The 16,940-nt window shown below is 40.7% G+C and overlaps 1 protein-coding gene across 13 annotated transcripts in view; it reads right to left on the reverse strand.

Annotated features, from left to right (window-relative positions):
• The window catches only part of CD44 (CD44 molecule (IN blood group)), an 87,321-nt gene that overhangs the window by 12,256 nt on the left and 58,125 nt on the right, over positions 1-16,940 (reverse strand). For 4 of the 13 annotated variants that reach the window (XM_070383567.1, XM_070383557.1, XM_070383558.1 and 1 more), the window contains 6 exons: positions 14,115-14,243; positions 12,511-12,648; positions 8,692-8,787; positions 6,871-6,960; positions 5,815-6,009; positions 3,048-3,113 (listed from right to left, as the gene is read on the reverse strand). In XM_070383567.1, coding sequence (XP_070239668.1) covers positions 3,048-3,113; positions 5,815-6,009; positions 6,871-6,960; positions 8,692-8,787; positions 12,511-12,648; positions 14,115-14,243 — 714 coding nt within the window. The remainder of the gene's footprint in view (positions 1-3,047; positions 3,114-5,814; positions 6,010-6,870; positions 6,961-8,691; positions 8,788-12,510; positions 12,649-14,114; positions 14,244-16,940) is intronic. The other 9 variants (XM_070383561.1, XM_070383565.1, XM_005890901.3 and 6 more) reach the window with 7 other exon arrangements.

Consider the following 16,940-nt stretch of genomic DNA (forward strand, 5'->3'; position numbering starts at 1 on the left):
TGGAGGCAAGCAGGATAAAGAATTCACAAATCAAGAACAGGAGGTTCATCACAATGAGGGAGGAATCATGTTTTAAATGAAACTTCTAAGGCATTTTGTGAAGAGACTCACCCAAATGAAAGCTTTGGTGTGTGTGTGTGTGTGTATGTCTGTGTGTGTGTTGTGCTTCCTCCACTGTTTCAAAACAAAATGTGAAAAATTCCCACTAAAATAAACTCTTTCCCCCTACCCAATGGGAACCCACTGCAGAATCCTGAAGGGTTCCCAGGGAAGGAAAAAAAAAAAAAAACAGGAAGTCTGTTTGGCTAATCAATAAATGAAGATGTTGTTGTTGTCATCAGTCAGTTGCTTAGTCGTGTCCGACTCTTTGTGACCCCATGAAGATGGGCAGAACTTAAATAGCCTTTTCTCAGAGTCAAATTTCTGACTGTAGATGGTGAACTCTGAAATTTTGATGGCTGTGGTTATTTTGAGTAGAATGTCTCCTGTTTATGCAATTCATTGTACTAGTTAAACTCAAAATGGAGCAAAACAAATTCTACTGGACATCTGGCTGTTTCAGCAGGCCATTTTGACAGTGTCTTCTGTCAATCAGAAGGAATCCAAGGGGCCTCCTCTAGCTGCCTCCCAGAGGCCTTGGTCATTATTGGCAGGTGTTTGCCTGAACAGGTCATGGGATACTAGCCGTCTAAACTAGAGATCTTTGCCTTGATAACCACCTAAGAGGTAAACCACTCTCGCTGGTCTGTCTCTGACTCACAGCAGCCTTTGATATTTGAACGGGAGGCCATCAATGGGTCATCATCTCTTTATTTTGATTATCATAAAATGCGCTCCCAGAAAGGAAAGATCAGGGTGTGTGTACAACCAGATGAAACCTTCCATTTGAACAACGCACACCTGCTCAGGAGGCAAACATAAGACACTAATCCCTGCCCACCTGATTCTTACTTCAAGAAAGAGCCGGAGAAGACGAATGAGACCCAGCAGGCCTGGTCTTGCACCCTAGAGCTCTGCGAATCCAGCCGGGGTAGGGCTGGTTGGGGAAGTAAGTTCTGCAAAGAGGGATGCTTGACAATGCAGTTGGGAGGTGAGATCCAATCTGAGACATGTGCACAGGTGGCTTGCACTGTGAGGAAAAAGTCTAAACAGTGCTTCTCAAACTTGAAAGTACATACAAACTGCATAGTGGGGGCAGGGCAGGGTAGGCCTGGATAAAATGCAGTTCTTGATTCAGTGATCTGGGGAGTCCGCATTTCCAGCCAGCTCTTAGGTGATGTCCCTGCCACTGGTCCAGGGACCATGCTTGGAGTGGCTGAAATCATTTGATTTTAAAGAGCACCCCCCCAAAAAAAAACCCAAAAACTAAAGAGCACCTCCTTATAGTAATACCTCCATATAATTTTCAAAACACTTTCATATTTTTAATACAGCATGCTCTTCACAAGAGCTCTAGGAGGTAACAGAGGCCTGTGTCCTGATCTCCTTTTTCACTAACAAATTGAAACTGGAAAAGGTTAAATGCCCCACCCAAGGCCCCCAGAGAGCCAGGGACTTCTGTCTTTATTTTAGAAGCATTTCTACTGGGCTCCTACATCCCTGTGCTCTTACAGGATAGGTTATTACTGAAGCCACCATGTAAATATCCATTTCAATATTTACTTTAAGTGTGTGAGCCTTCAAGCTTAGAGTCAACCCTACTCCCAGCTGGGAAGGAAGGGAAGGACAGTAGTTCATATGGGGTTCCTTGGCTGACATTGGGTCACCTGGGCTGGCAATAATCAGGGAGACCACAGTGAGACAGCACGGCAGAACCTTTCAGGAGCAATATTAGTGATCACAAGTCAACCTGCCTCATGGCAGACTTTTGCTGCCTGGAGTGATTTTTCTAGAGGTGTGATCATTACAGTAATTATGGCAGTAATGATGGTCATTACAGGGTATTTCTCCAGATCATGCTTCTGAGAGGCAACACAAGATCCCTGGGCTTAAAACCTGGCTTCACCATTCAACTCTACCAAGTCAACTCAGCCAAGTTGCTTAGCCTCTCTAAGCCTTAGTTTCCTCATTTGTAATACTAGGATAACATAATTACTGATAGAATTAAATGAGAACATAAAAGATGAAATACGGGGAATCACCGATACCTGACCGTTGATCTACAGAAATGGCAGTTTCAGATGGTGCAGCCTAACACGTGTATAGTGTTCAGAACGATGCCACCAGCACACGGTAAATTCTCAGGAAAGGCTAGTTATTATGCCATGTGTGGTGGGCAGGGGAATTATGCTAAAGACTTTACAAGTATACATCATTTAGTCTTTAAAACAATGTGTGCATGGGTGTGCATGCTCAGTCACTTCTGACTCTTTGTGACCCCATGGACTGTATCCATGGGATTTTCTTGGCAAAAATACTGGAGTGGATTGCCATTTCCTCCTCCAGGGGATCTTCTTGATCCAAAGATCAAACCTGAGTCTCCTGTGTCTCCTGCATTGCAGGCAGATTCTTTACCCACTGAGCCACTGGGAATGCCCCTTTAAAACAATGCCCTGTGACAATTATTATCATCCCAATTTATTTGGTTAGGAAATCAAATCTCAGATCCTTTTAACAAGGTCCCTCATTGGCATGTGAAGGAGCTGGAATCAAACCCAGGCCATTCTTTCTCCAAAATCTATGTTCTTAATCACCCTGGTAAAATGCAGTGTTAAACTGAGCACCTGCCTGAATTCTTCCTGATTTTTTCAGATGGAAGAATTTTCTCGAAAGCAGTCATCCTCAAAGTGGAGTCCGTGTCTGAGCAGAATCAGCATCACCAGAGAAATTACTAGAAATACAAATGCTCAGGCTTCATTCCACTCCTCCTGAAGCAGAAACATTTAAGGATGGGGCCCAGCAGTGTAGTTTGATAAGTTCTCCCCGTGACTGTGATGCATGCAAAGAATGTATAAAAACCACTTTTGGGGAGACACTGACTCATACATCATTAATAATTAGCAGGTTCCATGATGGTAACAGTAAACGACAAAGCAGCTCAAACTCACCAGCTGATTCAGATGCGTGAGTTGTATAGGATCTTCCACTGGGGTCGCGGGACGAGCCGTAGTCTCCTGTAAGTAGCAACAGAGGGAAGTTCAATTCCATACGCTCAGTTACGTTACATCTGGGCTTCCTCACCTGTGCATTTTCATACATCCCATCACAAAGTCTTTTAAAGGTAACCAAAAATAATGACAAAGGAGTTTCGAATGGGTCCATGATATGAATTATTGTTCATTGCTTCCTTTACTGATGAGTGGGTTAGAGCGTCAATCAAAATTTTAAAAACTGGGACAGCACAGACCAGTAAGGATGACCATAGGAAGTGTGGCTTCAGTAGAAACCCCCAAATTGTAACTCTACCAAAAATACTATGATGTCTTGGCAAGTCTGAGGTTGGGATTTGATGTGTCTTTGACATAACGATTATATGCTTTGAATTATGATAGATGTGATCATTGGGAATGCATGTACTCTGTGGCTTAGGGCATGGGACGTTTAAAGAGATTTCTCTGAGGCGGGAAATTGAGAAATGTTTTGTTTGTTCAATAAAGTATCTTGGGGTTGAGTCAGTAAGGATTCAAAAAGAAAATTCAATTCAATTTAGAGAAAATAAAGTCTGAAAATAAGTGAAAAAGAAATGGGGAGATAACTAACATGTGTCTAAGGTGGCTACCTGGTTATTAGAATATATTTCAAATCATATTTTCCAAAAACAAATCTGTATTTTCAATACCAAGAGTTAATATAACCCCATCTTCTCAAACATCCATCACCAGAAGGCTTTACATTGAAACAAGTTCATGAATTGCTAAAATTTGGATCCACAGGTCAAATCTCGGGTTCAGAATATGGAAACTCTGGTTCCTCCCCCTCCTGCCCGCACATTCCCTAAAATTATAATGAAATCTTGAAGCAAAATGAAACAGGTTCATAAAATGGCTATGGTCACCCATTACGAAAGATTCCTCTAAGGAATACACAGTAATCTGATCTTCACAATGTCCTTATTTAGAGAAAGTGGAGATAGGCGATCTGTAATCTCTTACACAATTGTATGGAGGAGATAGATTGCGTTGTTCCTTGGCCGATGGTTAGAAAAACTGAAAACAGCATTTGCTGAAATGCTGACACCAAAGCACTCAATACCACCACCATCACCACCACCACCACCGTCACGATCTTTTTCACCACTACCATCACCACCAAGACCACAGCCACCACAATTAAGGATGTTTTCAAAAGAGGGAGAAAAAAATATATGGGAAGAAATTAGCCTTATCTGAGTGTTCTGGAAGAAAATCAAGGATGATAGATTGTTTAATCCATGGAGAACTATGGAAAATCTGTCTGCACCACTGCAGAATGCAGAAGGAATCAGGGTATGTAACTATCGATTTTGTAGAAAGCATTTTATTTACTAACAAATAGGCTATGTAATCCTTTGAGGCTACTGTAACTGTTAAAATTGCCATTTAAATTCACTTGGCTGCATAAAGGGCCCTATTTTGCCAAGAGAAACCAGGCAGTGCTCTAAAATTCATTTCTCCAGAAGAATACTGGCACGGCTACTTGGAATTTTTAATAACTGAGGGCAGCACCATGCCGAATAAAGAACCAGCAGGTGTAAAGGGGCTTTGTCCTGCCAATACTGTTGAGGTCAGGATTTTTAAAAACTGTTTCCCTTGAAGCCCTGAGATGGGCAGCCCAAGCATGTGGGCTCTAAGATACAGGCCAGGCACATGGCATTCTGTCCCACAACAGTCATGGCATCACACCTGTCATCTGCCTTATATATTGAGTTCCCATGAGATTTATTGTTCATTTGAGGGGGTATGGGGTAGGAAAAGACATGTGCTACTACATATATATATGTATGTATATGTTTAAAATAACGGATCTTTAATATTCCTTAATGGTTGAATAGTAAGAACACTTAAATATCTGGCACCAGGAAGAGATAGTTCAATTTTAGTTTCTTAGCTAGGGTAAGTATTTTGCAGTTCCCTTTTCTTCAATATTAGTTTCTTAATGCAAACAGAGAAACAAAAGTAGAAGTGGGAAGGATGGCTAGATCCACGTGTAACTTAATTGAATAAGTCATCTTCGATCAACTCTTTGCTCTTACAAGAGAAAGGGTCAGTTCAGTTCAATTCAGTAGCTCAGTCATGTCCGACTCTTTGGGACCCCATGAACCGCAGCACGCCAGGCCTCTCTGTCTGAGAAAGGGTAGCTAGTCATAATGTAGATTAAATCATGAAATTTAAAGTGTACACCATAATTAGAAGAGGTATCCATCCATAAGCCCTTCACCAAAAATAAAATTCACCAATCTATCACCAATAAAAGAATAATTTCAGAGCAAAGATATTAGTACAGGGAAATTATTCACAAGTTGGATAAAACCTTACATAAGCAGCATATATTAGCTGAATCAAATGAAACTGATACTTGACTACTTTTACTTACAAAAATGTCGATTTCATATGGTTCAGTTAAATATATCAGAAGGTCAGGAATAAGACAAAGAAAGAAATTCTACCATAACAACCAAGTCACAAAAAATAAATGGAAATTACACAGGTAAATAAAAGCATTATTCATCTAAAGTAAATCTACTGCATTAGAATGATGACCTGTGATGAAAGCCATTCCCACGACACAAATCAATCTAATTACAGTCTACACAGAGAAGACGTTCTTTACTATATGAAAGTATATGTTGTTTCTTCCTATAGAGAAAGCAAACCAGATATCAAATGGCCAAATTACCTGGTAAAGTAAGATCAGCCTTAGAGGTGGAATCTCCAACAATAGTAACTTCAGTAACTCCAGGGGACCCAGTCTTAGTAGGGGTCACTGGGGTGAGGGTTGTGTATTCATTTGTGTCTGGAGAATGAGTGTAACCTTCCATTGAAGCAGTTGCATCTTCAGGAAGATTTCCACCTCTTCTGCCATCGTTCCTATCTGTGTGGAGGTGGAATCAACGGTAAACCCACATTGGTAAGATCACCACCCAAAACATGCTTGTCTTCAGCATGTGCAAATGCTGCAAAAACTTTTCACTTGTTATTTGTGAACATGGAGCAAAAGATGGTGCAGTTTGTCACCCTATTGAACAGAATCAATATTTTGCAGTCAATACCATCTGGACATCATTCCGTGGAAGAGAGTGGCAGTCCTAATATCTAGAAGAGACATTCATTGCAACATCTGCCTGGCTTATTCAAATACAGTTTATGCCTCTAGAACTGTTACCTTGAAACTCGGGTACTACATAATCTTGAGTTCTTACTCAATTGAACCCACCGCTGATGAAGAGGAAAAAACATGTTACTGAATTGAAAGGTAAAATGAAGCTGTGCAGTTGGGATAGCAAATGCAAAGTTTCAAAGATGTGAGGCTTTGATTATTCTTTCCTTTCCTTGAACTGCTTCTTGGTCACCTGCACCAGGGATTTGTGGTCCAGAGGATAAATGGCAAAATAATATTATTAATGCAAGGAAAATAGAGAGTGCTGTAATTCAGATTTTTCCACCCAATCACACACCAGCAATCTGTTACTCTTAAACAAAGTCACTAACTCTAGGGTTTAAGAAACCCAAACTTGAAGATTAAGAAAATATAGTTTGCATTTAATAGACAATGGCTGCTAAGAGATCTACCAAGCAGAAAAGTCAGAGAACCATCACCAGCCACACCTTCTGATCAGGAGTAACAGCATGACAACAACCAACTGATGTACCTCCACCAAAGACACTGCAAAAGCACACATGGTTGATTGATTTTTCTCAATAGCTGAAGCCACGTGGGCTTTACAGTTCTTACTGATAGATGTTGGAGCAGCAGTCGTTGAGTGGCCTTGGTCTTCTTCTAAGCCGCCATGCGATGGAGAGAAGCTGTGAGTATCACTCTGCTCTGTTTCAATGAGGGATGAGTCCAGTATTAATTGGGGGCCATGAGACAAATCCTCCATTATCTGCTGACAGGGAGGATCTGATACAGTCAGATGGGTAGGTACATAGGAATACCAAGGTGTTTGCATGCCATTCTCCTCTGACTGAAAGAAATGCACAACAGAATTCTGCTTTGCCCCTTAGCTGGTTTTGTTTTTCTGTATAATAAACAAGGTGAAGTGCCAAGATGGAATCTAAGCCAAAACTTTGTCCACCCTGGATCATCCTGGCCCAATTATAGCACTGCTTCCTGTCACTCAGGGAAAACCCGAAAACAGAGACAAAGCAAAAGGAACACTTGAACCCCGGTGCTCCTATCAGCCACCAAGAGCAATGTCACTGTGTGTAAGAAGTGTGACTACAGGGAAAGTAAACGCCAGCAGAGCAGGTAGTGTACCTGTAACCACAGAAGAGGAAGAAGTTCATCTAGAATAACCTGCTCAAGTAACTCAGATCAAATTTACACAAGGAAACACTTAGGTCACCACTGCACTCCATGATTAGCTTTTTAATCTCATTTGTGGATGAGGATTCTCATCAATGCACTGAAAGGCCAGGAAACGCTTGTCTGGGCAAATACAGGGCCCTCACTGATACATATCAATTTCTGATTGAACCGTTGCCCATATCTGAAATGGTTTTCATTGTTCTGAGTTAATTTATTTTGTGTTCTTCTAAGAAAAGGACTGACCTCTGAGTTACAGGTGTAAGCACACCATAAAGCATACCACTAAACCATGTCCACTACCCAGTAAATATTACAACCAGGAGAAAGACAGCCAACAAATCCCAAACCCCACAACACAACAAGTCAACAGGGGCATAAAGGAGGACTATACGACCCTTCATTGGCAGGGACCAGTTTTAGGCTTATTTGCATCTCCTTTGAAGCCTGGTTGCTGGGTTATTTACATTCTTGACAATGAACACATGCTTGTTGATTTTTCCCCTTTGCCTGAAAGGGCTCACATGAAAAGACTCTGCCCAGTATGTCTAGCAAGCAGTGAAATGAGGCCCTCGTAATTCTGGATTTCTTTAATACTCTGCAAAGAAATTATGGATGACTTTATGTTGATCTCTGGGATAGCCCTGCACCTATGGTGGATGTTAAGGCCACTAGACGTTTAGCATTGTTTCTGCCAGATGTTTTAGTGATAGGAAGAGATATGAGCAAATGTTCTTCTTTTATTCCCAGGGCCCTGCCACATTTTGACAATGTCAATTGTCAAAAAATTGTCTTGATCCTCCTCTACAGGCTAATGTGATTCCCCTACTCTCTGAGATTATCTAGCCCCAAACCATCTTTTTACAACCACTGAAAAATGCTACCCTTCTTCTGCCTTGATTGAAAGATGGGACTCACAAGGAACTGGTCAGTTAAAACAGAGAGATACCACTACCCTAGCTGTGGTCTTCAATTTCACTAACTCAGAGCAGGAAAATCAAGTGGAATGGAGTCCCACATCCTTTTCCTTTTTAACATAAAGAGGAAACCACCACAAATGAAGGTATAATCAGATTTAAAGAACCACCCAGAAAACAAAGACAAGGAAGACAGATTTGATATTCTGAGTTGAGCTGAACCACACAGCACTGAATGAGCTATACCACCACCAAGCCCTGCATCAGGGCCAAGGAGAGCAAGAGCTGAAGCAAGAATACAGGTCAAGAGGCTGAGTGTCTTTATCCTTACGAGTTGTCATTGAGAGAGGTCCTGTCCTGTCCAAGTCTCCCACGGAACTCATGTTTGGATCTGCAGAAGGTTGAAGCGTTGTACTAGGGCTGGTGTCTGTATGTGAAGGAATTAAACCAGTGTTATTGCTTTGTTTCCTAACTGCTATTTGAAGGTCATTTCTGGTCTAGAGATAAATAATGCTTACATTCAAACCTGCATGAGAGGAAAGAAAGCACATACTAATTCATGTCTCCAGAACTGAAATAAATGATCATTTCTCCAAAAGGGCCTCCCAAGAAGTAACTGGCTTTCATTTAAAGGCTGAGTGGTATGAAAGCTACAATCTTTGTTGTTTTTTGCTGAGTCTGGAAGAATGCTAAATGAGTACATGATGGGCCTCCTAAGCCTTGCAGAGAGACAGACATATAACCCATGTGTGACTTGTCCTGTTCTATACAAATGATCTATGCATGCAGCATGCTCAGTTGCTTCAGTCTTGTGAGACCCCATGGACTGCAGCCTACCAGGCTCCTCAGTCCATGGAATTCTCCAGGCAAGAATACTGGAGTGGGTTGCCATGCCCTCCTCCAAGGGATCTTCCCGACTCAGGGATCGAACCCGCCTCTCTTGTGTCTACTGAATTGGCAGGTGCATTGTGTACTGCTGAGACACGGGGTAAGCCAGTGATCTGACATGTGGATAAAAGATAAAGTGCACTGGTTCAGGCACAATTTTGTCACACCCTCTTGACTTGGCAAAAAAAAAAAATGTTGTTACAGTTCTCTTCCCTCATTTTCTCCTCTTTTGCTTCATGAACTCAAAGTATAAATCAAATCAGCATCCCATACCATCTAGATGGAAGCCATGGGGATTTCTAGGGCAAAGAATAAGCATTGGATATCAATGAATCCTTCTTCCCATACACATACGTAGGAGATGTCTTTGGAATGTAACATGTATAATGTTGAACTACATAGAAATTTCACTGAACTATTTATAGAAACTGTTTCTAATAACTATCACAAATCAGTTCTGCTGAAATAACAAGTCCCGAGTGAAACAGAGGCCACATAAGCCATAAACACCACCGCTATTGCCAGTTCTTGGATTCAAAGCCCACCCACTCTGCTGCCTCTGGGGAGGTTTAATCTGTTCCAAATGACTCCAGAGGGGAACACTGGAATATTAGGGACCCACATCTACACTGTAGCCTTTCCACTGCACATCAGGGTCTTCGTAGAACAAAATGTGGCTGACTCTATTATTTTAAAATAATAGTAGTAGTAGTAATTGCTAAAAAAGAGGAAAGTCTGGCTAATCCAAGTCAAAACCCCAAATGGATATTCTCCCAGAAAATGTCCAGCCTGCTGATGGCTCTAGACACTCTTGTTCATCTTTCCTTTTATAAGGAGAATCCTTTAAGAGGCGTGACACCATTCTATGGTTGAAGCCAATTATAATGTTCTTGACATCATCAATTTGATGAAAACCCTTTCTGTTCATCCACATGAAGACAATATTGACCGTGAAGCTCTTTTACTGGCTTGGTTTTCCACAATGGGTATCATCAGAGCCTCCAGCCACCATGTGCATAAAATGTGTGTTTGGGTCTACACACGGCATTTCAGCCGCACAACATAATGGCCCCAACCCCACCATTCACACTCATCTTTCTTTGTGACATACGGATCCACTCACTCTGTCAAATTCATTTCCTTGGCTTTCTTTCCTTTAACCTCTCCTTATATGTGTTTTTTTCCCTAAAAAAAAAAAAAAAAAATTCCCCTACTTCCTTTCTCTAACTAACCAGATTTTTTTTCCCATTTTTCAAAAACCAGATCCAATCTACCTTTCTCTGAGGTTCTCCAAGGGATCCTCAGAATTTCTTTTGTGTTTATTGCTAGCAATGTTCATTTGACATCTATTACTTACTATCTCATACTGTTAGATCTATTTTGAAGCTGTTTTCCTAGCTAACTTTTAAGTCCCTTCAGAGCATGCATGTGACTGCTAAGTCGCTTCAGTCATGTCTGATTCTTTGTGACCATATGGACTGTAGCCTACCAGACTCTTCTGTCCATGGGAGTCTCAAGGCAAGAATACAAAGTGGGTTGCCATTTCCTCCTCCAGAGGATCTTTCTGACCCAGGGATCAAACTCACGTCTCTTATGCCTCTCACATTGGCAGGTGGGTTCTTTGCCATCAGCACCACCTGGGGAGCTCTACCTTAAGAACATGGACCATGAATTATCTGCACACTGCGTGTCTCCATAATGCACTGAACATAAAGTACAATTACATTAGCAGATATTTAATATAGTCATACTTTAAGGGATATATGATCATTAATATTTGGGTACAACATAGTTACAATGTTCTGGAGAAATGAGACCACGGAAACTACTGGATTCATTTTGGAGATAACTTTGCTTAACTCAATACTGAGAGACATTATGTTGCATTCTGAGAACTCGCTTCAATAAGTCCTGTGCAGTGCATACCCTTGGGAATTTGGATCCAAAAAATATATTTGAAACTATGACTGAAAATTCATTATCACCATATTTGTTCTCTTGGTTGATCTCCCTTTGTGGAATGTTACATGTCTGTGATCAAGACATCTTGTTAAATTTTAAAAAATTAATAAAATTGCATAATTCTATCCATGGATTTAGAACAGAACATGGATTCTTCTTCTTGGCAAACACTGGGAAAAGAGGGGCACCACTTGCTACCAATTCTTACAGATTCTCTCAGGAAAGTTGTCACCTGATTCTGATAAAGGAAACATTTCTTTTAAATTTAAAATTGTGTCAAATACAATAATAATCTTCCACTGTTGTCGAGCTCCAGCTAGTCTTTTTCTCACTCTCTCTTGTTTAATTCTGTTTTTGAATTGCGTATAGGTAAATTGCTGTTTACTCACTAAGTTGTGTCCGACTCACCACGACCCCCATGGACTATAGCCCACCAGGTTCCTCTGCCCAAGGGATTTTCCAGGCAAGAATACTGGAGTGGGTTGCCATTTCCTTCTCCAATAGGTAAATAAGAATGCTAATTAATAAAACAATGATTCCATCCTGTATAAAAGCTGTCCATGCTTTCAATTCACAAACATTTATGGAGGGCTTCCCTGGTGGCTCAGAGGTTAAAGCATATGCCCACAATGCGGGAGACCCGGGTTCGATCCCTGGGTCGGGAAGATCCCTGGAGAAGGAAATAGCAACCCACTCCAGTATTCTTGCTTGGGGAATCCTATGGATGGAGGAGCCTGATGGGCTACAGTCCACGGGGTCATAAAGAGTCGGACATGACTGAGCTCCTGAAGGAGGAGAAGGGTGGTGCAAATCCTAAGTCACTGAGTAGTGTATTTTATTTCTAAATTTCCAGGAGTAATTCACACAATTTTCCGGAGTCTTTTAGTTACTTGTTTGGAATTTTTGACCTCTAACATTTCTCTACCAAAGACAAGAAGTTTTATCGTGGGTCTATAATGGAAATAGTCACTGGATCTATCACTTCATTCTTTTTAAAACCCTGTACTTGGAAGTACCTGGAAAAGAAATCTTGAGACTACTCCTCTTCAGAGAAAATGACTTCCATTCCCATCATTTTAGGACTAATCCTTCTTTACTCTCCTGCCAAATTCTCCGCTCTTGCCCAGGACTTCAGATTCAGATGTATATGCATATCAGTCTTACTAAGAAAACTAATTTTGGAAGAAACAAAGTTCTTCTGGAAAGCAGACTGGTCTAAAGCCAAAGGGATCCTTCTAGGAAAACAGCCATTTGGTGGCTTTCTAAAACATAATATATAAAAGAGCTCAGAGATTATTACCCATCCTTCTTTTTGTTTGATGACCTCGCCCCATTGGATGCGAGACTGGGTCGAAGACATAAGTCCAGGAACTGTCCTCTTGGCTCTGCGTTGTTACTCTTTGATGAGGATGGCTGACGTGCGTCGAGGCTGTTGTGACTATGCAGTTTAAGCAATTATCAAAGTGTTAGTTGACATCTAGCCAGGGATACACTGATTTTTTTTTTTAAGACTATATTCTCTACTCAAGACAACGAAACCGTCTTCTGGGTCTAGAGGGCTGGGAAGTTGCATAAATGCAGAAAGTTTTAGCAGGTACAGTTTCATTCATGCTCATTTTCCCTGGCAATCAGCATGTGAACTAGAGGATGCAAAAGCACTAATAACTTCTCTAGTGGGTAGATGAGAAGTTATAGTAAAGATGGAGGAGAAATAGTTCTTCACCCACACCACATTGCCACCATCCCTGGAAGGAGGAAGTGCAGGAGTCCAAGCACACGAGATCATTCCTAGACAACCACATCCCGGTGAAACGCACGTGAGGCCAGTAGAGATGCAGGGAAGGAGTCAGGTAACAGCTTCCCCACCCCCCAGACAGACAGGAGAGTCAATGCCATTCATCTCAAAAGCATGAATGGACTCCATTAGAAGCAGTACCACCCAACAGTGAGATTATGGCACCAGTGACATAAGAATGCAGCACGTGCTTTGGCTTCATTCTGAGCCAATGAAGACGCAGAGGTAGAAAAGATGACAATAGTGACCCTTGGCAACAACCACATCATATAGCCAGTCACTGAATTCATCCTCTGACAGCTATGAATCCAGAAGCTGCCACACACCGGAAGAAAATCATGCGTTATATCCTATTTTGCAAATGGAAACACAGGAATATTTCCCACTGCTATCAAGTAAGGATATGGAATTCACATTCTTTTACAAGACAGGATGCATTTCAAGGCTTCCATCACACATGCATAGGAGCTGGCAGAGTGAAGTTATCAGGCAACGCTTAGAAATGACAAGAGATGACAAGACTTGACTCCAGTCTCCCCAATTCCACAGTTCAAGTATAGAGGCGGGTTTTTTTTTTTAAATTTAAGAAGAAACTATTGTATATTCGAGGAGAAATCTCCAAATAAACATGACAAAAGGCTAAATGACACCAGACAGGTGTTTGTCTCAAAATGTCTGGCTCCATTTCTTCAACTACTGAGAGTTTTCTGACCAAAAGCCTTCTAACAAGCCCAGTATTTTATAGAACTGTGTTGTAAAGCCTGGACCCACATCATGGAGAAGATTCCTTTACAAAAGAAAAGGTAGTATTTTATACGATCAGAGTCTCTTCTACAGTCTCCCCAGGGGATGCCGACATTAGATCCGAAAGTGACACGCGCAAGGACATATTCTCTGTGTCTCCTTTCTGTGTCTGTATCCATTTCTGTGATTTATTATGAGCACGTAAGGGCTGGCTCTGTGACCATGTGACTGCATGGTCATTGATTAAGAGACTGTAACATCTTGTGACAATTATTTCCAATTTTTCTTGTTCACTGTCCTTAATGCCCGGCATTTAACACCCGAGGAAATTTTCACCCAAGTCTGCCTGTGAGACCATGCATTACCAGTTGTCCCTGCTGTTGAATGAGAGTCTTCTTTTGGTGTGTGGGAAAATTCCCCAGGCCTTCCACTCTCAAACCACTGCTCTTTCTGGGTAGATGTTTCTTCTGCTGTACTAGTAGCGGGTGCCTGGGCTGTGAGAAGAATGTCCATGGTGAGCTGTTACTGTTCAATTACTTTCCTTACCAAAACATAGCTTTCTACCTTAAACACATATACAGGTGGGACAGGAGGCAGAAAGGGACAGCAAGAAAGAGAGAGACCACTGGTAACTTTGAAGGGGATATTAGAAATCAGATGGCCTTTAGTCTAAATCCTTTAGTCCTTTCAGGTGAGAAAACTGGGGCCCAGAGAAGTTGTGATTTGCTCAAAATCACATCGCCAGATCAGCACAGTTATAACTAGATCACAGTCTATGAATTCCTAGTACTATTCTCATTTTACTAGAGTTTATGGCCTCACATACCCTGCCTGAAAGAACTGTTTATTCAAAAAATTAACCTCTTGTCTTCAGTGATTTGAGGGAGAGGAGTATATTATATAACAATCTATGATGAGATCAGCCTAGTAGGAAGGAAGGAAGCCTTCTCAAATAGTGGTCATATGACTCAACATCGCACACACTGGGAAATGTACCAGCAGTGCATTTGCCTAGCACGAAAGATGCTGGGAATGATTGAGATGTTATTCCACTGACATGTTACGAGGTTATGTCTATGGAGCCTCTAAAATTGTCAAAATCACATTTTAACAAATTTAATTCAGTAGAAGAAAACTCTTCTAGCCAATGTTTGACATTATCTAAAACCTTTCTAACCAGTGTTTGGCTTTATAAGAGCGTGTGACAGGCTTAAAATTTCAAGCACTCAATGTTGTAATTGTCTAGTTTTAAAAAGGACAAAATGAATGAAATAAAATTGTACCAGGGTGCCTTTGGGAAGAATCAGAAAGTCATTGACATTTTCATCCATTGTGACTAACACTGAAGTTCTGTTCATCAAGAAAATGAGAGTGTTAAATACTGTACATCAACTATACCTCAATAAAAAAAGAAAAAGAGACTGTATAAACTTGCCAGGCTGAAGTACAGTTTGCAGCTTGTAAAACTTATTTCATTATTTTAGAAAATAATGTGTGTGACTTGACAACAGCAAAGACATTTAAAAAAATAAAACTTACTGCCCTCATTTTACCCTTGCATTGGCCAAAACATTCCTGAAGTTAACAGGTTATCCAGAGGGAGGGGAAAAAATAAAAATCTTAAGTTTTACCTCCCCTGATTAAATCACTACCTCCTGACAAATAATGAAGATAGAAACAACACTGGATGTAATTACCAAAAAAAAAAGAAAAAAGAAAATTTAACCCAAATATAAACTGATTAAAGTCAAAAAGAAAAGAAAAGAAAAAGAAAAAAATGCACACACTATTCTGTACTCTACCACTATCTTTATAAACAGAATGATCCTTTAAATAGCCAGTAACCCTCTGTTGTCTTCAAAATATGGGTTAGCAGACTATAGGATTTCCATTGCAAATACAAAGATTGACTCTCTTCTAGAAGCTGTAGATGTTTTTTTGATAAAGCCTAGAAATTGCCAGCCAGAATCACTTGATGTTTTGCAAGTCCTCATAAAAGAATTGCTGAAGCAGCTGCCACTCTGTGTTAAGTTTTGTTATGTCCTGTTTTTCAGCTACCCTCCAGTATTCATCCCCCTCCCCCACTACTTTTTGACAATAGGCTCATTAATTCCCAGCCTCTTAAATAGTACACTTAAATAATACAAACTTTTAGGTACAAACTGTCTTAATAATTTCTAAGATAAACTATTAGGACCCAAAGGGACTGGTACAGAATCCCATTCTGAAGAAATTTCTGTTTCTTATTTATTTCTCTTATGTCTGTTTCTTATTTCATTAGACTTTTTGTTAACTCAGCCCATAATCCTCATGTGTATATCAAATCTATTGTGGTCAATAATGAGACGCAGGCCTGTTTGGTGTATTCAGTACGATGCTCTGTGCTGTGCTTAGTAGCTTCCAGCTCTTTGCGACCCCCTGGACCGAAGCCCACCAGGCTCCTCTGTCCATGGGGATTCTCCAGGCAACAATATCGGAGTACTGGAGTGGGTTGCCATTTCCTTCTTCAGGGAATCTTTCCAACTCAGGAATCAAACCCAGGTCTCCCGCATTGTGGGTAGATTCTTTACTGTCCAAGCCACCAGGCAAGGTCACAATGCTCAGGATGTTCAGTCCTAATCTATTCAGTCCTAGCTGATGTCTGAAAGTTTCTTTTTTGTCTGAAGACATCTTCAAACCATGGATTCCCAAACTCCTTTGACTTTTAGTGATTGTTTCTTACATTTTTTGCTTTTGGAGTGTTTAAAGCTATAAGAACCATGGTTGAACTATAATTTCTATAATGCTACGAGCTGTTATCCTAAATTAAAGCTTCTTTTATACCAAATATAGGCATCTCTGAGAGAGACAAAAAAAGAAGAGAATATACTTACTTCTTTTTTGTCCTATCCTCATAGGCCAGTAGAAAGACTTGAAATTGCTTTAGGAAACCTGAGATGTTTGCATATAAGTAAAAACAGCATCAAAGCCTTCCCCCAAATTACCCTGAGCTTAAAAACAGAAAAAGAACAGTCAAGGAATTCAAATATAGTCCATCTAAGTGACTGTCTTTCCTCCCAAGAGGACAAGGGAGGTGTTTCTACAATGGGGTGAGAAACAGAACATGAAAAAGAAGCTGGATTTCTCAAAGAAAGCAAAGAGTTCCCAAGATCCTTGCACCTGTCACCCTTTCTTTTACATGCCACTGCTAA

This window comes from Bos mutus, chromosome 15 (assembly GCF_027580195.1).
Source record: "Bos mutus isolate GX-2022 chromosome 15, NWIPB_WYAK_1.1, whole genome shotgun sequence".
In the NCBI taxonomy this organism is placed as follows: Eukaryota; Metazoa; Chordata; class Mammalia; order Artiodactyla; family Bovidae; genus Bos; species Bos mutus.